The sequence below is a fragment of the Mesocricetus auratus genome, unplaced genomic scaffold, assembly GCF_017639785.1.
Source record: "Mesocricetus auratus isolate SY011 unplaced genomic scaffold, BCM_Maur_2.0 Super-Scaffold_100008, whole genome shotgun sequence".
Lineage (NCBI taxonomy): Eukaryota > Metazoa > Chordata > Mammalia > Rodentia > Cricetidae > Mesocricetus > Mesocricetus auratus.
Window position 1 is genome coordinate 81,788,342 of NW_024429192.1, and position 23,642 is coordinate 81,811,983.

The 23,642-nt window shown below is 43.9% G+C and overlaps 1 protein-coding gene across 2 annotated transcripts; it reads right to left on the reverse strand.

Moving 5' to 3' along the window:
* Positions 1 to 1,382: 1,382 nt before the first annotated feature.
* Rac1 (Rac family small GTPase 1) lies at positions 1,383 to 23,411 on the reverse strand. 2 transcript variants are annotated; one of them, XM_021232909.2, is made up of 7 exons: positions 23,140 to 23,411; positions 13,162 to 13,233; positions 11,237 to 11,354; positions 5,609 to 5,665; positions 4,123 to 4,185; positions 3,283 to 3,442; positions 1,383 to 3,050 (listed from the first exon to the last, which is right to left on the reverse strand). In XM_021232909.2, the coding sequence occupies exons 1-7, from the start codon at positions 23,172 to 23,174 to the stop codon at positions 2,920 to 2,922; spliced, it is 636 nt and encodes a 211-aa protein (XP_021088568.1). In that variant the 5' UTR covers positions 23,175 to 23,411; the 3' UTR covers positions 1,383 to 2,919. The 2 variants fall into 2 exon arrangements, with proteins under 2 accessions (XP_021088568.1, XP_005080003.1); XM_005079946.4 differs by lacking the exon at positions 5,609 to 5,665 and having other exon boundaries at positions 23,140 to 23,405.
* Between the last annotated feature and the right edge of the window lie 231 nt (positions 23,412 to 23,642).

Below are 23,642 nucleotides of genomic sequence, written 5' to 3' on the forward strand. Positions count from 1 at the left end.
AGTTAACTCTTCACAAATACATAGAACAATTAAAGCATTATACTAAGGAAACTAGAAGTGCAGGAGAGACCAAGTTCCGTTGTCATGGATACAACTTGACGTTTACATACGTATAAAATCATGTCTACTGGACACTCGATGTTTGAAGAGAATGAAGACAGTGTTGGGCTGGTACCTGGGAGGCATCATCCCTCACATCCTTCCTCATTGGATCAAGAGCTGTGGCCGAACATTGTGGTGAAGGTGAACATCAAAATTTAGACTGGAGAAACAGCTTGGCACCTGTAATCCCAGCACTCAGGAGACAGAGACAAGCAGATCTCTCAGTTCTAGGCCAACCTGGTCTATAAAGCAAGTTCCAGAACAGTCAGGGTTGTTAAACAGAAAAACCTAGTCTCAGGGAAGAAAAAATTTTAGACTGGGAGCCTGGAGAGCTGGCTTAGCAGTTAAAAGCTCTTGCTCTTACAGAGGACCCAGGTCTGGTCCCCAACTCCCACATGGTAGCTTACAACCACCAAAATCCTCTTCTGACCTCTGTGGGCATTGTATATTCCCACTGTACACATACATACATTTGAGCAAATCACTCCTAAATCTTCAAAAGGAGACAGGAAGGCCTGTCTCTGGAATGGGTCAGGCAGGGCTAACATTCTTGTCTTTACTGCTGTTTAACTATGGTTAAAAGAAAAAAGTTTGGAGCTGGGTGTGGTGGCACAGTCCTTTAATTGCAGCACTAGGGAGGCAGAGGCAGCAGGAGCTAGAGGGCAGCCAACACTACATAATGAGCCCCATCTCAAGAAAGGAAGGTAGGTTGGTTTGGGGCCAGTAAGATGGCTTAGTAGGTAAGGGCACCCACCGCCAAGCCTGACAGCCTGAGTTCAATCCCTGGGTGGGAAGAGCACAGACTCCTAAAGGCTGCCCTCTGACCTCATGTGCTGTGCCATGTTCACACCCACATACACAAGTAATATGACTTTTAAAGATTCAAAGTGCAAGAATCACCAATGAACGACAATTCTAACTGGCCACATAGCAATGCACATGCAGGTTTCCGAAGGATCAAGATGTGGTCCTACCAAATCCTGCAGCTCAGCTTCCCCATCTTTAGAACTCAATTCTGGCACATCTCCCACAGGCACATGCTCATGCAGACACACCCCACTGCAGGCATCTTCACATGAGCACCTCAACAAGACTGAACATGAACGTCACCCCTGCTGCCTTGTGTGCCTGTGGAGTCACCTACCCTTTTCCCTGAAGGTGGCACTCCTTCAACCCCTCAAGTGTGAGAAGCACATCTCCAACAATTCAGGGTTTTAAAGTGAGGCAAACATACCAAGAGCTTGTTTGTCAAGTTCCAAAAACACAAGCATGACCAGTTGTATGATTCAAGGATTTATTAAGTCATACATGCAAAACATACTGCTAACCGCATTAGCAAAAGATCAATGTAAAAACACTCCACAATTCTGCAACTGTCAATTGAAAAAAGTTTGTTCTAGTGGTTGGAAGGCCCAACACTGTGTTCTTGCCAGTGAGTTAGGTTGTACAGAACAGCGTTAGCACTAGCAGTTGACAGAACCTCACAGACCCAAAGGAACATCTCTAGGCAGAGCTACCACAGGAAGTGTGTCCACATGGGTGAGGTCTAGAGGGCAGCATTAGTCACATGACAGTGTTGGTATTCTGGCAAGACAGTGATGTTTAGAAGGTTCATAGTTTAAGAATTATCTAAAATAGTTTAAAAACTGTAAAGCTGCAACACATGATTTTTACACCTAGTTACTAGAAAACTAAGGAAAGCACTTATTAGCTTGAATAAAGGTGAAAACAGGAATGCACTTCTACTAATCTACCTAAAGAAAAGAAAAAAGAAAAAAACGTCAAATGCATTATCAGAAAGATCTTATAGTACAGGTCAGACATATTGCTCGTTAAGAAGGTGGTCCTAAAGAAAAGCACTTGCTAAGTTAGCAACCATGAGGGGGTGGCCAGTTTAAATATGGATTCAACACCCTATCTGGGGAGGGACGGCAGTGTAGGGGAAAGGAAAAGATGGAGAGACACTGATAAGACCGGCCATTTGTCATCTACTGTGTCTGACAGAAATTAACCGTTAAAAATCTTTACCCGTGACACTTTTATTCAGTTGAATTACTCCATGTACAATGTAGTGTAAAGTAATCTCTACTTCATATTAGTCAAAATACTGTCTTTATCCTTTGATCATGTCGTGTTTCACACACTCCACCCAGCACACCCACGACTAGGAACAGAATACTTCATTAGAGGCAACACGGGAACCAGAGTTCTGTTCAAAGTCTGCAAAAGCTAGTCAACTGGGGTTTCAGAAAGCTCACTATGAAATCAAAGGCTGAGCTGTTAAAACTCACTCACTGAGACATACAGTACAAAGTTATGTCATGAACATGGGCTGATAAGTTACAGGTGCGTTACATGGCAACGTGTCGTTAAGGAGGCTGTGCTGCTGCGTCACACGGTCTGGAAACTAGGGAAGGGTCTGTACCCCAATTCCAGAAGCTGCAGTCTTCTTAAAAACAAAAGTCTCAACAGTTTAGTGCGTAGTGTTCTCAGCACAACGCAACTTAGTTCAGAAGGTATTTTGGCAATTCTTAATCTGAGCAAGAATAGGGGATTTGAAAAATAAGGCTTTAAGAAGGCTTGTCATTTAGGGCTGAATTTTAATAGACCATAAGTTGGAATTCTTACATCTAAAACAGAACCTTAAAATTATTGACTGGTTCATTGGTTCAAAATGGTTTTATGGAAAAATTAATCTGTAACAAAAACTTGGCATCAAATGCGAAGGCTCCACCGTTTTTTTTGTTTTGTTTTGTTTTTTTGAGCAAAGCGTACAAAGGTTCCAGGGACAGGACCAAGAATGAGGGGCTCAGACATTTACAACAACAGGCATTTTCTCTTCCTCTTCTTAACAGGAGGTGGACAGAGAACCGCTCGGATAGCTTCATCAAACACTGTCTTGAGGCCTCGCTGTGTGAGCGCTGAGCACTCCAGGTATTTGACAGCGCCTAGAAAAGACAGTCATAGGCATTGATAGCTACTCCAGAGGCAATGGGACTTACAACCAGAACAGTTCCCTTGGACTAAGCGTGGCTCGGCAGCCAACTCCCACATCAACACAAAGATCAGCAAAGGCCTGGCTTGGCTGGGTGACCAAAGCAAAAGACCCCTTTCTTGGACAGACTCCAGCTGCTTGTCCTAAAGACTACAAAGCAGACACAAGAAATGAGGGTTTCATACCGATCTCTTTTGCCATGGCTAGCCCCTGCGGGTAGGTGATGGGAGTCAGTTTCTTCTCCTTCAGCTTCTCAATTGTATCCTTATCATCCCTGAGATCAAGCTTCGTCCCCACTAGGATGATGGGAGTGTTGGGACAGTGGTGTCGCACTTCAGGATACCACTAGATGAGAAGAAAGAAACAAGGCCATGACACTCTCTTGTACACTTCTTTCACCCAGCTTCTATGCAGTGAGTGCCAAACCTCTGGTCACAGCTACCCCACAGAGCTTCCCTGCCTTCTACTCGAGCCTTAAGGAACCATGTATACCATGGCTAGCCAGGCGCCCCAAGACAGAGGATAACACAACAGACCCCACCCATCAAGAACTAGGACAAAAGGGCAGTATGGAAAGCACCCCTAAAGGAAATCGCTTTTGTTTTTAGGAAAAGAAATCTAATTTATAGGACCACCCTAGAAAACTCACCATCAGCTCAAGGATGAGAACATAGAAGCCACACAGCTCCACTGTTCCCACCATGGCCCCCATCTCTACACCAACAGGGTCCCTCACCCTTTTCACTAAGTTGGTACATGATGCTGGAGCAGAAAGAAATGGTCACTAGCTCAATCCTCAAGTGCGTGGCACAGCTGTGACGAGAGCCTGCTTCCCAAAGAAATTAAGTTCTAGATACCCACAGTCTAAAGCCACGGACTTTAAAATGGACCATTCCTTCAGTACAGTTACTAAAGTCAAGCTAAACAATTCAAAGTTCCCACCAGCTAATGGCATTAATTTTACTTTTTAATATTTATTTCTGAGAGTGACATTATGCAACAAGTACTCCATAAGTGGCACTTACCTTTGCTCGGACATTTTCAAATGATGCAGGGCTCACAAGGGAAAAGCAAATTAAGAACACATCCTACAGAAAGGAAACACAGGCAACATGTAGAGGACAATCTTAAACTGACTGAGAGCCCTGTTTAACTCTGCTTATAATGAACTGTCAGAGGCACTTTGTGGCGACTGCACCCAGCAGCTAGGTCCTCACAACTTCCCACTTACCCACATCCCACCCCAGTTAGCCAGGTAACTTCCAAACCATTACCAAACCAGACAAGCAGTCTTCAGGAGAAAACTGCTGGAGGCTGTTTGAGGTTCAAGCGGTATCAAATCGCATTCCCAGGTCACTTTCTAATCATGCCCAACTGGGAACCTGATTACCACTATGAACACAGAAACTCTTCTGAAAGCAGTGTCTCAGGCTCATGGATGTAGAGTTGATTGTAAACGTATCATCTACCATGATATGCTTTTCATTAAGTTCTCCATGTGCACATTAAGCACAAACCTTCTTACATCATCACTAGCGTCAGTCAGCCAGCTAGTCACTGTCCCTGGCATAAAATGGAGTTCAAAGATTTGTTTCCCAGCCAGGGAGGGAACTCAGTATGACTTCTCCTTCCCAATGACAAGCATCAACCACACCCTAGCACTGTCACAGCTTCCTAAGCACAGCCAGGGGCCTCTGGAAAACTTGCCCCCAGGGTAACTGTGCCCTCCCCTCAAGAATGCAAAGGAAAAGGAATTCAAGAGTGTTTACTAAAGAGAAATCACTGGCCAAATATAAAATATCTGAGTTTTTCTTCTTATATGGTGTATTGCACATGAAATTCAGATATTTGCTTGAATAAAATAATGTCCCCAAGAGTTTCTAAAACGCTAGGCTTATCAATACACAGTCCTAGAAAATGCAATTATGCTATTTTGTGAAATGCATACAGTTCCCAAGCTAGCACCTTCAACCATCCAGCTGGTATCTCGTACCTGAAAAGGAAAGAAACATCCCACACGACAGCTTTTTATAAACAATACTGTTTACTTCAATGCTGGCGCATGCACAAGCCCATCAGAGAATCACCAGGGCCTCCCAGCATCCGAGTTGATTCCAAACCCTCTCAAAGCACAGTTGGGTTAGCTCACCAGCACTGCACAGCCGCCCCTGCAGCCCACCACATAGAACACCAGAGTAAGAGAAAAGGCCCTGGGAGTGAGGTTAGTCTAGCTCAGCACAAAACCGCCCACCATCCCAGGGAGGGGCTTCCCTGAGCCCCTCCTTTCACATGGGAGGAGGGAAGCAAGCAGTTCATGGACCACTTCAATCAACTGGCAGTGAACAGTCAGGCTCCAGTGAGAGCTTATTTCATCAAGTGAAGCCTCTCCTTGAGTGAATCAGATAGAAAACACTCAAGGAATCCGAGGCTCAACGGTATTCCTGGGGAGACTAAGTGAAATGAGAGAAGAGACAAAGCTTGAGGCTGAAGTCGACTGAAAGTCTTACATACGGCAATCGGCTTGTCTCTGCCCCTGGAGGTTCTATCTTTACCACTTGTGTCTCCAACCTAGTAATGCAGGAGAACTTTGCTTGAGTTCAGTACAAACTAAGAAATATAAAAGTCAATATAACCTGTTAAGTCTTCATCAGAAGTTGTCTCAGCCCTCCTGAGGAATTCAAAGGTGTGCAATGACTTTTACATCTTAGAAACCAAGAGCCACAAAATCATTACTCCATGAAGCCTGGAGCCAAGGGACTGTCTCCTTCACAGTTCAACAAGGAAGTCAAGGAAGGGAACATTGGGACTGCCACCAAGGCGCTCCCACTGTGGTAACACTTGCCAGAATTTAACACATCCCACAGAGCTCAAAGTGTTTAGAAAGTGTCCCTTAACATAAAAAGGCCTGCTGATGGCACCCAGTAGTGACAAGATCTTCAAGAACTCTACAACAGTTCTCAGAGACAAGCCAAAGGAACCCTCCTCAAAGATAGGTGAGGCACCTGCTATAGGAACAGTGAGGCTTTCCAGAGGAGCCAAGCTGGCGCATCAGTCTCCTGCCCCAGTTCTGGAGTGTGTGGATGCAGACTGCAGTTACCTACTCAAACGAACATTGTTATTCAAACTCAGGTCCCTTTGCATCAGAGTTGAAGAAGCCACCACTTGACAGCAATTTTGTAAGTGACAACCTTTCCCATTTCCATCATAAAATTTTCCATTTGTTTTTATCCTCAGTAAAAACTGACCCACTTACTCTCCCAATATAGAAAACCCCAGAAATTCTAGTAAAGACAAGCAAGGCAATATTTTAATTTTACCTCACTCAAGCTTCATATTTACAATTCAAAGAGTATTAATTTCCAGGGACTCAGGTTTCATCTATGGGCTATTTCTGAAGGTGTCCTTTAAAAACTGACACAATGCATCCCCACACAAAACGAAACAAAAACATCACTGTTTCACTGTGGCAATGATAGTCATCAGGACAGGTCAGAAAACAGCTGGAGCACCTCTGGCCTCATTCACTCTACTCTCCTTAGCACTTCAGCATCTTCCGGGTGGAGTGGAACCACACTTTCGATCTACGCATGCATTATGCCATCTGCATCTTCCTTTTCTTATTCCTTTATGGCCCCTCCCCTTGGCCTAAATACGGCTTTTTATTAAATTAGTCAGCTTCTGATGCCTTTTTCCTACCATCAATTCCTTCCAACCTTGCTTTCCTGACAGCGAAGCACAAAGGGTTGTGCTACTGGTGGCCCTGCTCCTCCCCATCCCGTGACAGCACCCATCTCTCCTTTGTCACGGTCACTGACCCATCTTTCCTAGGGACTTTACTACTTTCCTCAGATCACCAGAACACTTGTAATTATACCAGATACCCAACATGCCTTTAGTGAGTGAGTGTGAGTCTCCAGTAACTTTATTACTCCCATATCACCAGGCGAAAGTACAGCCAGAGCTGAAAGACAGTTTAGTTAGTAAAGTGCTTGATGGGTAGGCATGGCTAAGTGCCAGCACCCAGTGAGAGACCATGCCTCAAAAAGAGTAGGGTGGCTCTGAAAGGACAGTATCTGAGGCTAACCTCTGTCACACAGACACACACCAACGACAGCTAGAGTAGTTCCACACCTCTGCCTGACAGTAGTACTGTCCCCAGTATGAGCCAGCTTTCAGAATGAGACAGGGCACAGTAAAAGGTGGCTGAAACCTCACCACCACAGAACTATGGCGGCATTTATTCTACTCTCTCCCAAACACTTTCTATCTGTAGTTCAGGTTCATAACTGGATTTTTCTTTTCTTTTCCTATTTAATATAGGGATTCCACACATAGGGAAAATGACCAGAGCTTACATACACAGCAGAGAAAAGGCAAATCTAAAAAAAGCTGGACAGACATTCCCAAGAAAACAGACCCTCGAAAAAGTCAGCAGCCCCTGGGAGCTGGCCTGATGCTGGCAGCTTCACTTGAGTGGAGATGTCCCTGTAAATTCTCACAAGCTCCCAGGCCTCCTGTGAGCATGCTGATGAAATGCAACCACATGGAAATAAAGACTAAGAGGTATTCCCTAAGCCCAAGGTCACTCACTTGGAGAAGCACAGAACAGCAGCAGCTTCAGTCCCACTGCCTCCCACCACCCTGGAGGTAGGACTTCCTAAAATACAAGGTTGTCACAGCATTCAGCCAGAGCAAACCCCTTTCACTGAGTCCTACATAACCCCAATTACATAATAAGGTCCCCAGTATGTTTCCCTCATGGCAAACAGCAGCACACCCTATTCCGGCTAATTCCAAGAAGTTCCTAGTGACCTCTAACTGGAGGACCAGACATCTAACTGTCATCTTAACAAAGGCTAGACTAACCCTTTGAAAATCAATACTGCACCAGGCAGTAGTGGTATACAGCACTCAGGAGGTAGGGGCAGGTGGATCTCTGAGTTCAAGGCTAGCCTGGCCTATAAAGCAAGTTGTGGGCACTCAGAACTGTAATCCCAGAGGCTAGAGATGATGGCTTTGCTCTGTGAGTACAAGAAGTGAATGTTCCTCCATAGGACCCAGGTTTGATTCCCAGCACCCATGTTACAACTGCCCCTAAGAAGGGATCTGATCTGGCCCCTTTAGACATCAGGCATGCACATGGTACACATCCATACATGTAGGCAAATATTCATATACACAAAAGCAAATTTTAAAATATCACTCTAAGTTGCAGACCACCCTAGGCTACATACTGAAGGAAACCTTATCTCAAAATATAAATGGACACAGGAAATGTTAACATCTCTTTTTGGTGTGCTCCAAACAAGAGTCTTCCCCTTGGCTCTTAAGAATATCTGAGCAATTTTTCATGAGTCACATAAACACATAGCTCAAAAAGCCAGGACCATGTGCTAATCAGCAGAGACAGAGTACCAGCCAGGAAATCCCATGTCTGCTCGTAGTATGACACTGTGGCCCACAGCAAGGCAGACTTCTGGGCACTAGCATTTGCGCCTAACTTCCCCATCACGGAGAGTCCTAGCAGGAAGCGTTCAGCTGCAGCCTGAGTACTCTACCCTCTTTGCTCCTAAGGACCCCTACCTCACCACCCACACTGGAACATGGTTATCAGCAGAATCTTGTCTTGCTCCTTTCTTGCTACTCAGTCCTTGTAGAAGGAAACCGTCCACCTGTTCTTCACAGGTAAGAAAGACACAGCAAGTTTACAACACTCACCTTGAAACACACACACACACACACACACACACACACACACACACACTCAGTCTGGGAAGAGTCCACCTCACTCATCTGTGATACTCAGCACACAGTCTGATTCATGCCAAGTCACCTTTGACTTGCTAAGAATGGCTCTCTTAGAAAGGCCTCACCCTATTCTGTACCCATTGAGTCACAACAGGGTGGCTCTCATTTCTCAGAAAAGGTGCCACACCCTTCCAGACACATCCACTGGGCTGGATATATACTAACTGCTGTGTTTTCAAATCCACTGAAAATCTAGAATTATTCAGCACCCACTAGATGTAAAGCGTTTCTAAAGACACTGAAGACTGCAATCATCTCATGATTGTAGACTGATTTTAAATACTTAATCTCAGCTAATTTTTAGCACTGGATTAACTTTAAAAAAAAAAACACCCAATTCAAACCTTCCCTCTTACATTTTTGATCTTTATCACTGTTAACTAAAATTCAGCTATAACTCAATTAACAAAAACCTACAATTCCAAAAGACAGCACCTGGCAACACTTCACTGAGAAACAAAAGGTATTCTCTGATTGCAGAGAAAAGGTATCCTCTAACACATAAAACCATCACTACTAAACGGGAAGTTCATTCAAAAACACAAAGGTGTACAGTGGAACTAATTCAATGCACTCCAAAGTAAGGGCTAAGCAGGTGACAGCTGCCCAGTCAGTCAGGGTTCAAAGCTTGCCTTTCTGTAAGATGCCTCCAATCTCAGGCCAGACCCCCCAGTAAACAATAAGGGGCATAAAGAGAACATAAGGAATGCTCATTCAAAAAAAGCCTGGTTAGAGGAGCCTCTGCCTGTCAAATCTGTCAGGTGGGAGGAGGAGTAAACGGGCACTAGTGGATGTGGACTGTGCCAGAATTGCTGTGCACACATGTATTATTTTCTTATTTCTGAAACAAGGTTGCACAACACAGGCTATCCTTAAACTCACAGACATCCACCTGCCTTGTCTCCAAAGTCCTGAGATTATAGGCTTGAACCAACATACCTGGTCTGAGATGTATTAACCCATCTTACGATGGTGACAAGCAGGCAGAGGACAGAGATGAAGACATTGCTGAGAATGCACAGCTAGGTACAAAGTACAGGATCTTAATCCAATGAATTCCCTCTGCTGCCTTTAAGGTCAATCACTTTATCACCAAAACTGTTCTAAGACACACTCTTCTTTCCTTACCTCCCCATGGGGGTTTGCAGAAAGGCAAATGCTCTACCCTGAGCCATACCCCTGGCCTTAAAATACATTGTCTAAAATGAAGACATGTATTAGATAAGCAAATGACTGATGCTTTACATCATAACACCGTCTTCCAAGCACCCACTCTTCTTGCCAACCGCTGCTCTAATTAGCTTCAGGTAAATGATCAGTCATTTGGTTGCCTCATACAGAAGCTAAACTAACTAAAAAAATGTTTTTCCTGGCTAGATACAAAGGTACACTTTGCAAAATTGAGGCCTCCATCTACACTAAAGACTTATACTGAAATCAAGACCTATGTGCTTTATGGGGAAAAGTATTAACCCTAAGATAAGTTCACCAATTCAGCTGAAAAAAATTCTAACTTTTTTTTTTGAAACAGGGTCATGTAGTCCAGGCTGGAACTTACTATATAACCAAGGATCACCTTGATCATCACTTCCAATTACAAGCACAAGCCACTATGTCTAGTTATGTGATGCCAGGGATGTAACTCAAGACTGAATGCCAGACAATCATTCTACTAACTGAGCAACAACCCCAGCTCAAGAAACCTTAATAATAACTCCTTAATTTTTTTTAAACAAAGTCTCAAAGAATAGGTCAAGTTGGTCTCAAACTTGTAGCAATGTTGCTTTAGCTTCCCAAGTGCCACTATGCCCAACCTAACTGCTTAATTTGATTTTACAGTGCAAAACCATCACAAACAAGCTATCTTTCAAAGTAACTGCTGTCAGGAACAACTTTGCAAAACCAAATATAAGACAGTACCTGTTCTGTGTGGTTGTCTGGAAACTAAATAAAACGGGCAGTGGTGAAGCCTGACTTTAATCGAAGCACTTGGGAGGCAGAAGCAGAGGCAGGTGGATCTCTTTGAGTTCAAGGTCAGCCTGGTCTACAGAGCTAGTTCCAGGACAGGCTCCCAAGTTACAAAGAAACCCTGTCTCACAACCAAAAAAGAATGCAAAATAAAAAGGGCTGAATAACTGATAATATTCAAAAAGCCAAATTCTGGCTTGCATCTAAGGAAGTATTTACTACTGAACTAATTAATATACCTTCGCTTACATGATACAGACCCCAGTCACAGCAACACAAGCAGATCTGTGTGCACTGCCCATCAGGTAAACAATGAAGAATTATACAGTCTAAAACATGGTAAGAATCAAGTGTGAGCCTTACTGTTTGCGGATAGGAGAGGGGACGCAATCTGTCATAATCTTCTTGTCCAGCTGTATCCCATAAGCCCAGATTCACTGGCTTTCCATCTACCATAACATTGGCAGAATAGTTGTCAAAGCTGTATAACAGGACAAGAAAAGGTTAGTCACAGACATGGGGACTAAGTCACAGTCCCTCAGCTTCTCAAAGGAGGTGTGCTATAAGGAAGAGGTGGGCCTGGAGGCTGCTAGCCCAGAAAACATCCTTGAGGCATGAGAAGTCCCCTGGAGAAGATAGGCTAAAAAACAGGACACAGGGAATCAACCACACACACAACCAGAGAGATGAGAAAGAAACAAAGGACAGGCCTCTCCCTTATAAGGAAACAAATGCAAACCCAAAATGAACTCTGCATTTAGTGAACAGAAGAGTTTTCTCTACAGGAAAAAGACAACATGGAAGAGCTCCTCTTCCAGATGCCACTTGTCAAGCTTTTCATGGACTATTTTGTTCACTTTAAATCAGTGACCTTAGTCAAAGTGTACATACATAGCAAAGTCACCTATGCCTCAGCCCAAAGTGCAGTGGCACAACAAAACAGGATTTTAGAAGACACCCAAGTTTTCAGAGTGAGCACACCTGACCACATCAGTGTGTAAATTAGCCCAAAATCGCTACGTACAAATTAGTTAATTACAGTGAGTGGCGCCCCAGAAGTCTATCCATCGAGGCAGGGGTCACTAAGAGTTCAAAGTAGATGTTCCTTACAGAGCAAAACCTTGTCTCAAAACAACAACAGAATACTACTGGTATCACTGACTGCTCAGAAACAAAACAAAACCAAAAACTCAAGGGCCTGGAGTAGGATCAGGTCAGGAGTTTAAGGCCAACATGAGCTACACAATACCCCATCTCAAAAACAAAAATAATTTTACCACTGCAATTTAAAACAAAACAGTATCTTTATTAGTTTTGCTGGCATGTATGTACGTATAGTACATGTATGTCTGGTGCCCATGGAATTCAGAATTCATACCCACTGAAACTGGGTACTGGGAACCAAACCCAGATCCTCTGAAAGAGCAGCCAGTGCTCTTATCCACTGAAACATTTCTCCAGCTCTAAGAAAAATATCTTGATGCATCAGTTTTAAGGCTAAAGGAGCTTATTTTTATTATGTGTAATACTTAAAAATAGGGACTCTTCGTATAAAAGCAAAGTTTAAGCTAATGTGATTTACAGATAAATATAAAGATAATGGCAGGTGTGGTGTACACTGGGGAGGCAAGATAATCAAGAGTTCAAAAGCCAGCCTAGGCCATACATAAAACCCTAGTGGTCACCCTAGGGCCTGAGCCGTCAAGGTGCACTGGACAGACGTGAGGCTAGAGCTCTGCAGCATCAGGAGGCTCCCCGGTGAGCCATCATGAGAAAAGCACTTTTTCTTCCCACTCGACTAGGCTAGCTATACAGAATTAGAGAATTAGCAGCCTAGAATCCAACTCTGCCCCACCCCCACACTTCACCTCTACAGCCCTTTAACAGTGACATGGAACCAAATGATGACTTGCCAATTAAACCTAATGCAATACTCTGTGCTCCAGTTCCCACAGAGCTAGGTTATCAGAAACTGAACTGCTGCGGGCCAGCTCTGGCTTTCTTCACACCCCCCAGCCGATGCACTCCACAGTGTAATTCTTTGTTTTCTAAATGTCTAAAATTCAATCAGGAAACAGTACATTCCTTCATATGAGCCTCATATAAGGAAATCACACGTTAAATTACTCATTTTTTTGAAGCTCTAAATATCTAACAATTAGACTCCAGTCAATGCTGGAAAAGAAAATAAACACTATTCATTCATATATGTATTGACAAGGGCTATACAGAAGAACAGAAAAAGGTGTCACAGGCAAAATGGTTCCCAATCTGAGGAGGATACTCACACGGTGGGGATGTACTCTCCAGGAAATGCATTGGTTGTATAACTGATCAGCAGGCAGGTTTTACCAACAGCTCTAAAGGGAGAGAAAAGTGCTGTTTAGTCAATGTGAACACAACCCTGGCCTCCACTATTCTGCTACAATAATCTAGAAAATACCAGGAAATAGCTATACCACATCCATAAGCATTAACAAATGAGTTTTCTAACATTTAACACTCTGTATACATTTTTATCTTAAAAACAAAACAAACCCTTTGTATTTCTCAGGAAGACAGACTGAGCAACACCCCTTTCTGTCTATGTGGCATCTGGAGTAGCAGTCAGAAAGTCTGTATTAGACAAGACTCAGAGAAGCACTTGACATAAAGTCCCCTCAGAACATCTTCCACTCACAGTCGATTACTAATATGTGAACACCACTGCCTTTGCAACTCACACTGTTATTTCTCAAGTACTGACTAAGGTTGCCTCTAAGTGGCAAAGCTCTCCAACTCGCATGTCCCATCCCCCAAGCCTGTCTCTAACGGAGCACAGCCAGTTAAGCAGCCACAGGGCTCTCACTCACTCATATAATGCACATCACCTCCCCACCCCCAACCCTCACAAGCTGGGAAAGGAGCTAATATCATATATCCTAAACACATTAGTGAAGGGAACAGGCATAGAGTAAACTTCTCAAACAGCTGCAAAGAGAGAGCAAATGAGAAATGTGCACAAATAAGTAACATTAAGGAGGCAGACAGCTATCGCTATCACTAGTGTACCCTCAGGCAGAAGTTAGGGTACTGTCTGAAAAGCTCCCACCCAACCACTGAAATGTTTTTTGAGATTATTACTAAGAATGAAGATTGCTGTACCATTTGCAAAAACACTAGGTAAGATAAAATATCTATTCACCATAGTCTCTAATCAACTCCAGGGACATCCTGAAGACTCAGTCCAAACAGTTCTCTGTAATGAGCCCAATTGGCTGCTGCCTTCTGATGGCTTACTAAGGTCAGGGAGATACATATACTGGTGTTGATTTGATTTGTAAGATTTTGCTGCTGAGCACAGGCCACTGGAGACTGGGGTTCACTACCCAGAAGGCAAGCTTTATACCTGCCTTCCATTCTTTGAGGATAAAGGCTCCACAGGACAGTAGCTCAACCACTCAGTCTTGCCAATACTTGCTTGACTTGTAACATTGTAAGGGCCATAATGAAGTTGGAACTCCCCACCTAAAGATCTCACTGTCAAACATTACATCACAAGCAGGTAACTTCCAATCCCTAACTGCTTTCTAAACAGAAATGACTCATTACACATTTATCTTGTGAAAGTCTTAGAATGTCAAAACAAACCTGTATGAGCAAGAGCCCAAGATGGGGAAAGGCCTAGAGCAGAAACTCAGGTGTAGTTTTTTGGCACATCTAAACTTCCCTTTCTGCCTCTGTTCTTGCTCTTAAGCACATGCACTCGACTACAGTAAGCATTAATTCAACACCAGTGTACAGCAACAATGGAAGGTACTAGGTTCTGAGATACTGCCTGCAGAAAACAAGACTCATGGGACAGCTGGGGGTGAGGGCTCAAATAAGAGGATCTTCAGGAGACCCAGGTCAGTCTGGGTTATACAATGAGTTCCACTCTAGCTAGGGCTCCTTAGTGAGAACCTACTTCAAACAAGTCAACAAAACAAAGTGGAAGAGGGCAGGGGATGATCAAAGTACATCCCCCAGAGATATGAAGTGTCAGTGAAGGCTCTCAGCACAGTCAATATATGTAATAATTAAAAATTAAAACCTCAGCTGAGGCTGTAGCTTAGTGGTAGAATGCTTGCCCAGTACACACAAACCCTGTGTTCAATCCCAACACTTCATCTTCCTCACACTAGCATCCTGTTCCCCAGCATGCTGGGCAAGCCTTATACCAGAACTGTACACTCCACCCAGAGGCATCATCTTTGAAAGGCCCAATTGGGAAGAGACTGGCAAAATCCGGTATTGAGAATTTTGTTGTTGCTGTTTGTATAAGAATGTGCACACATGCAACTGCATGCATGAGATAAAAACAAAAAACTTTATGGTTGCAGTTTTCAACCTGGAGGTCAAATGGCCCTTTTATAGTGATTGCCTAAGATCATCAGAAAACAAATATTTATATTACAAGTCATAATAACAGTGGCAAAATTACAATTATGAAGTAGCAAGGAAAATAGTTTTATGGTTGGGGTCGCCAAACATGAGGAACTATATTAAAGGGTCACAGCATAAGGAAGGTTAATAAACACTGCTTTAAGGGAATAAATAAGTCCTCCCCTCCTACCATGTGTACCCCAGGGGTGGAGCTCAGATTGTCAAGCTTGTCAGCAAGTACCTTTACCTACTGAAGTGGTGTCACTACACAACCCTAATGGCCTTGAACTCATTATGTAGACCGGGTTGGTTTTACATTTGTGCTCATCATGATCCTTTGACCCATTTACCTCTGCCTCCTCAGTGCTGGGGTTACAGTTGTGAGCCACCACACAGGGCTGGGAATGTAATTTTTAATCATTATTAACTACAATTTATGTTCTATAAAAACATGACTATAGGGTTGGCAATGCAGCTCAGTTGGCCTAGCATGCACCAAATCCTAGGTCTGATCCCCAATACCAAATAAAATCAGGCAGAATGGCACTTGTCTGTAATCCTAGCACCCAGGAGGATCAGAAGCTGAAGATTGTAGCACATTCGAGACCAGTCTGGGCTATGTGAGAACCTGCCTCTATGTACTTTTACTAAATTCTTAACTTAAAAATGGATCAGCATAAATAGAAAGGTTATTACCCTTCTTTTAAGGTATTTACTCATTCCTTGTAAACACATGGCATAAATCAACTCTAGATGCCAAAGTCAACATTTGAACTACAGGAAGAAACATCAAGAATATGTTCACATAAAGAATGGAAGCCATATTTGGACACAGCCATGACTGACACTGCTGCAGAATTTCTGGAAGTTTCTATCTGCTTTGGGTTTTTCTGAATTTGTGTATTTAAGTGCTCGGTTCAACCTCCTTTTAATCTTTGAACTCTAGAAAATGAGCCTTATCTACTGGGAGAAGCTTCTGTCCATTCTATATTAGCTCTTCCCTTAACACATGGCGTTACTATTTCTTTAACCTATCTGTACTTCCTGCCCTATCCTGCAGAAAGGACTCAGAGTGAAGTCCACAAGTGACCTCCGTTCCTACGGAAGTCTTCATTTTACTGTTAAGAGAACTCTGTAGTTCACATCCCCTCTGCTTTGACCAGCTTTATTGTTATTTTCTGAAACCTACAAGCCAAACCTTAAAGCACAAATCAATAATCTGAAAGCATCGACAAACATGTAGTCGGGTGGTAGTGACACACACCTTTACTCCCAGCACTCAGGAGTCAGGTGATCTCTCTGAGTTCTAGACCAGCAGGGTCTACAGACACCTGCATGTGTGCATGCATACACCCAGACACTCATATATACATAAAACCTTTAACAGTATGTAAGAAAAGTGTGTATCACAGTACTTGGGAAGTCTTAAAGAGAAGGGTTGCTTAAGTCCAGCATGGACTACTTAGCAAAGCCCTGTCCAAAAAGAAAAACAAAAAGAAATCTCCATGCTTGCCTAGCATGCACGATTCCTGAATACCATGCCTGCACCGAGGAATGGTGGGTAGATCTAAAAAGAATAAAGAACTTTCTGCATGGCCTTGTAAGACAAAATATTCCTAAGACCGAAAAACTAGACTTAACCAGTAACAAATGTAAACCAAATGCAGACCAGGTTACACTGTCTAAAAGCACACAGATCGGACCAAAAAGTCAATCTTAAGGGCAGGCAGGGTATAACTCTGGGGGGGTGGGAATGGGGGATGCAGAGTTCAGTTTTACCTTGGTACATAGGAAGTTTGAAGTCTACCCTGGGCTATATGAGACCCCATTTCAAAACAAAGGTAGGAGCTGGAGACATGGCCCAGAGGTTAAGACAGCTTGTTGTTCTTCCAGAGGGTTAAGTTTAGTACCCAGCTCCCAGATCAGGCAGCTCACAACCACCTGTAACTCTGCCTTCAAGAGTATCCAATGCCCTCTCCTGACCTCTGTGGGCAACCCCACACATGGCACCCACTCATTACACACACACACACACACACACACACACACACACAAAAGCGTGCGTGCACTGGCTCGCTTTAAAGTAAAAACTGAAATGGCAGATGATTGAGGAAGATGCCTCTGCCTCCCACAAATATGCACATGACCTCTTCTCTCATATTTCTCAAGTAATTGAAAGATCTTCGACTAAGTAAGGTCCAGAATTTCTCTCAGAAGGAAGTACAGTGATTCTGTAACAGCATTCCTTCCACAAACACATATGAAGGACAACAAGACTATGTTCAGACAAATAGATGAATCAGTAAGAATAATTCAGTACCAGGAAAAGACAAATTCCAATTCAGAACTCTCAAGTTTATTAGCCAGAAACATCATAACCGTGGGTATAAAGATTGTCATTAACACCACTAAAGACTACAAATTAAGACTCTGTACAGTTTCTCAAGCATTGAAGCTGAAGGCACTACACAGAAGAGAGGTGAGGCTTTGAGGAGGCTTTACTCTAGACCACCCCTCTCAATTCTGAAATCATCCATTCACGGGAGTAGCAAATTAGAGTCCAGTGAAGAGATACAAGGTGTAGTTATTTTATGAAAGAGAAAAAGAGGCTGGAGAGTGCTTCAGAGATGAAGAACGCTGGTGGTTCTGCAGGGCTCAGGTTCAATTGACAGCATCCATATGGTGGCTCACAACAGTCTGTAACTCCATTCAGGGGGCCCAGAGTTTCTGGCTTTCAAGGACACTAGGGACTTGGTACACAAACATACATGCAGGCAAAACACCCATGCATATAAAATAATAATTTTAAAAAACATAAATTTGGAAGCCAGTGCAGAATTCAAGTACCTTCATAATAGGCCAAAATAAACACACAAGTCCACCACAAGAAAACAAAAACTCATGAGGAGCTTAAGCAAATTCACAGGTCATGCCATCACTGTTCAATGGAAGCAGAGTAAAATGTGTCCATTCCTGTAAGGATGGCATCACAGGAGGCTGAACTAACAAAATTTCTGGACTCCAATGATTAAGTCAGACACTATACTGTACCCAAGTCCATATGCAGACAAGAAGGAAACTCAAGACGTTCACGTGTCAGCTTTCTGGTCAGCCACAACTAAACCAGTACTATTAAAAACCACTGAGGTAGTTGTGATGGCTCATCTCTGCAAGTCCAGCACTCAAGAGGTGAAGGCGGAAAAAAGCTCGAGGCCAGGGTGGGTGAGGATTTGATGAAGTAGAACACTCACCTACCAAATGTTAGGCCCTAGGTTTAGTTCATAGCATGAGAAGAAAGAAAAAGGTGGGTGGGTGTGAAAGAGTAAGAATGCTAGCTCAGTGTGGGTCAGCACCTGCCATACCACCAAGAAACACACACCAGTTCTGTTTTCAGAAAGACCATCTGATAATGAGCTGTAAATCTCTCATATTTCATATCCACTGCGAATTAATACTGAACAGAGACTAATCCACCAGAAGAATACAGGCCGACTAATCTAACATGGTCACTCCTCAAAAGAACTTTTAAATAAGAAAGTTCCCAATTTGTACGACCCCAGTTTGTCATCACTTCTTTTTTTTTTTAAGATTTATTTATTTATTTATTACATATACAGTGTTCTGCCTATGCACCAGAAGAGGGCACCAGATTGAATTGTAGATGGTTGTGAGCCACCATGTGGTTGCTGGGAATTGAACTCACGACCTCTGGAAGAGCAGTCAGTGCTCTTAACCTCTGAGCCATCTCTCCAGCCCTGTCATCACTTCTTATATTAAAAGGCACACTAGGAGACTTTTAGCCTGTAAAGTTTACTATACATGACATTAGGCTTAACTGCTTTAAATTTTTCAGAATAAAAGGCATTCCAACTATACCTCAGGAGCTGGTCAGTGGTCGCGCACACCTTTAATCCCAGCAATAGGAGGCAGAGGCAGACATATCTCTGTGAGTTCAAAACCAGCCTGGACTACAGAGCTAGTTCCAGGAGAGTCAGGGCTACACAGAGTAACCCTGTCTCAAAATAAACAAAACAACAACACAAAAAAACAACTATACCACAGGCATAGCTTATTTGATGAAAAGATATACATACATACATACATACATACATACATATATATGGGCATGAAAAGCCATGTATCTATACTTCTTCTAAACCAGTGGTTCTCAACCTTCCTAATGCTGCAAACTTTTAATTATTTTGTTGCTACTTCATAATCATAATTTTGCTACGGTTATGAATCATAATGTAAATATTGAGATATGTGACCCCAAGGTTGAGAACCAATATTCTAAATCAATGTTTGCTACACATTAAAAGTGTAAATTTTAATCTTATGGTAAATGTACATTTCCCTTCTGTCTTAGCCCCAACAATATCTCTGTCAAATACAGTATGTAAAAGCCAGGCAATGGTGGTGCACACCTTTAATTCCAGCACTCAGGAGGCAGAGGCAGGAGGATCTCTGTAAGTTTGAGGCCAACCCAGTCTACAGAGTGAGTTCCAGGATAGGCTCCAAAGATACAGAGAAACAGAGAAACCCTGTCTCAAAAAACAAAACCACACACACACATACACACACACTCTCTCTCTCTCTCTCTCTCTCTCTCTCTCTCTCTCTCTCTCTCTCTCTCTCTCTCTCTCTCTCTCTCTCTCTCTCTCTCACAGAAGGTCTGGAGATACTCAATGGTTAGGAGCACTGGCTGCTCTTACAGAGAACCCAAGTTCAATTCCCAGCATCCACACAGCAACTCATAACCATCTGTCACTCCAGTTTCCAGGGGACCCAACACCCTCTTTCTGGTCTCTTTGGACCAGACACAAATGTGGTACAGACATACATGCAGGCAAAACACTCTTCTTACATATTCACTATTTTTAGAGCACAGATGTGGCGATACACACCTTTAATCCAGCATTCAGATATATACATTAAGAGACTCCATTTGAAAAAAGTATACTGGGGGTATAAAGATGGCTCAGCAGGTAAAGGTAAGCCTAACTACCTGAGTTCAATCCCTGAGATCCACACGGGTGGAAAGAGCCAATTCCTCTAGGTTGGCCTCTGACCTTATTAAGCTTGCCATGGCAACATATGTCTTTTACACACATAAAAGTGAATATAAAAACAATGAAGTTTTTTTTTAAGTAGACTAAAAAAAAATCAAGACCAGGAACTACATTTCTATCTAACATTCTTCACAGACCCTCATAGTAAAAACTAACACAAAGACCCTAACAATGATAGTAAGAATGGGGCTGGTGGGAGTAGCTCAGTGGTGAGCACTTGTCTAGCACACAAGAAATAAGACACTGGAACACAGTAACAATGGTACCCAGCACTTCTAAACACTCCACAAGGACCAGGCACTTAAGGGCCTCTTAATATTCAGCATCTTGTTTAGTCTTGTTTAACTTTCCCTAGAGGCATCTCTCTTGAGGGAAGAATGGCGGGCTGAGGGTTATGCCAGAAGTTAAATTAACGGGGACTGGAGACTAAGTGCACTGGCTGCTCTTCAAGATGATCTGGGTTAGATTCCTAGCACCCCACAGTGGTTCACAACTGTCAGTAACTCCAGTTTCACAAACGTGCACGCAGACAAAACATCCATACACATAAAATAGTAAAAATAAGAAATAATAAGTACTGGGAATCCAAAGGAAGGACCCACATCCCACACACAGTAGGCATTCTGCAAATATTTGACTTTGTTTTTAAAGCCAGTAACAGGCTAAGATGCATCTCAGCTGTCCAGCACTTGCCAGGAAGCATAGACCCTAAATTCCAACTCTAGCATAGGAGGGAAAGCAGACCTAAAATATGTATCAAATAAACTTTATATTAGCATACCTGTTGATTGTGTATTTCAGTCTTAGAAATTTCCAAACACTGTGATTTGGTACTGGATTAGCAACAATTTACCTTTTTTAAAAAGTAAGTTTTTTTGAGAATGTCTTCCAATATATTTTCATCATATTCATCCCTACTCTTCCTCCTACCAGCTTCGCAGCTCCCTTAAAGACCCACCTAGTCCAATTTGTGATGCCTATATACTTGCGAGTGTGGGCCGTCTACTGGAGCTAAGTGGATCTATCAAGGGCCACACCCATAAAGAAAAGTGACTCTCCTACCCCCAGAAGCCATCAAGGGTCCATCCCAACTCAGCCTAGGCCCTCTCCGCCCTAGGCTAGGATTCTGTACAGCTGCTGTTGAGTTCACAAGTGTAATCCAGAAGACACTGTTTCCGTCTAGTGTCCCTGGCCTCTGGTTCTTAAAATCTCCCTTCTTCCTCTACTGTCCCTAAGCTTTGGGACGACCAAGGATGGTGACACAACAATTTAACTTACAAAAAGCTAGGAAATGTGGTAGGACCTCCCGGTTCACAAATGAATTTTTAACTTTTAAAGGAAGTTCAGATAACTTTCAAACATTCCCCAGGAAAAGTGCTATGTTTAGTTCATTCACAATATAAAACAAAACAAAAACAAACAAACAATAAAAACCTTCACTTAAAGCACACCTTATGGCTCACACCTGTAAACCCAACACTTCCAAGGCTGTCACAGAGAATCATCATCGAGGACCAAGACACAGAAAGACTCTGGCTCCAAAGCAGAACTTCACTTCAACTGCTTTCATTATTAAACTAACTGTCCCAAGTGACAAAAGACAGCTTTCTTCTAGGAGACGAAAGGAAAGCAGCATACACATTCCTATCCAATGAAGCTCCCAATGCATAGTTATATATTATATACACTGAACCGTGTTCGTAAGACTTCCTGTTTGTGAGACAAATCCCACAGACGGGCATGTAACCAAAATAAAGGGGGGTTGGCTGAATGAGTTACAGGGACAATCCCAAATGTCTAATGTAGAGTTATGCAAAAACGATCATGAATCGAGGGGCTGAGATTCAGGAAAATCGGTGTTTGCTGCAAGTGTGGAAGACATTAACTAAGTTTGCAGTGCGTTATACTGAATTTGAAAATGTACCAGTTGCATTTTGCGTTTGAGGCAACTGGTAGTAGTAAATCTCCAAGCTTCCTCGTTAACGCGAACCTACACAAGCAACGCTGAGACGCGCGATTTTGCTCCGATTACACTGAGATTCTTGTTTCTACTGAAGGGGGGGAGAACTGCATAAGACCAGTCTTGTCTCCCTCAAGGGCCTGAAACCATCACCAACAGTCATGAAAAGAATTGCCTCGAGTCACAGGGAGCTGGATCTGCAACGTCCATATCTAATGCCTTCAGAGTGGCTCGTTTTTAAAGGACCACACTACATTCAACGGACAGTCCTCATCACTCACTCCTTCAGCTAGCATTCCAGGAACTTTCTCGGCGGAAAGTGTGAAAACGAGTATTTTTATAAAACCCTGCAAAGTCGAAGCAACCGAGTCCATTCCTAACTTCCAGGTCACCCAAGTGACCGGTGCAAACATGCACCGAGTAAGATCGACTTGGAGGCCGATACCTATCCCAGTTCTGGGGGAACCCTGAGTTAATGAAGAAACTAGACTTCCTTTTGCCAGAAACAATTAAAAAAAAAAAAAGCAAAAATTTTCAAACCAGCCTCGTCTACGTGCCAACAAGAGCAGGGCGACGGGCGGTGTCCGGCCCGGGAAGAAAGCAGGAGGGTGGAGTTCACTTTTCCCTCCGGCCGGCTCGCCCAGGCCCTCCCCCAACCAAAGCCGGAACCAGGCCTGGGAGGGTGGGAGGCCCGCGCCCCCTAGAAAGCCGGGCGCGCGCTCTACGCCAGCCCGAGGCTTCTCAGGCCTGGGGGACCCGAGTGCAGCCCGCCCCCGATGGAGCCGCGTACGACACCCCCTCCGTAGCCCCCGACACGGTCGTGCACTCACCCGTCTCCCACCACCACACACTTGATGGCCTGCATCTGGGCCGCTCCGTGGGCCGCGGCGGCGGCGGCCGGTCACTGAGGCGGGAAGCGGCGGGCTCGGGAAGCGCAGGGCGAGCGGGTGTGAGGCTGCGGGCGGAGTGCCGGGAACGCTGTCCACGCCGTCTGGCCCTCAGAGGACTGGAAGGCGAAGCACAGCAGCAGCCACCACCCAAAGCAGAGGAAAACTGCAGAGAAACAGGAAATGGCCGCTCCACTCACATCCGGCCTCCCCTCCCCCTAGGTGCCGTCGACGCAGCTCCCAGGCTTCGGGCGGGGCCGCTCCCGCCCGCGCCGTTCCTGGGTTCCACTGGCTTTCGGGAACGCTCGGGAAAGCTCGGAAGCACTCGGCTCCAGTCGGCGAACGCGCCTCGAAGGGCCTCGGGGCGGGGCGTCCGCCATCTTGGCACGCTAATGCGTCCAGGGCGTGACCGAGTTTAGGAAGGTCTCTGAATCCTCGAGTTACCT

What these genes read in the sequence shown, in the direction of transcription:
- Rac1 (XM_021232909.2), bottom strand. Translation starts at nt 23,174, where the DNA reads ATGCAGGCCATCAAGTGTGTGGTGGTGGGAGACGG. An exon ending in TTGAAAATGTCCGAGCAAAG is followed by an intron (nt 3,443 to 4,122) that starts GTAAGTGCCACT and finishes CTTCTCATCTAG; the next exon opens with TGGTATCCTGAAGTGCGACA. An exon ending in AGCCATGGCAAAAGAGATCG is followed by an intron (nt 3,051 to 3,282) that starts GTATGAAACCCT and finishes TGTCTTTTCTAG; the next exon opens with GCGCTGTCAAATACCTGGAG.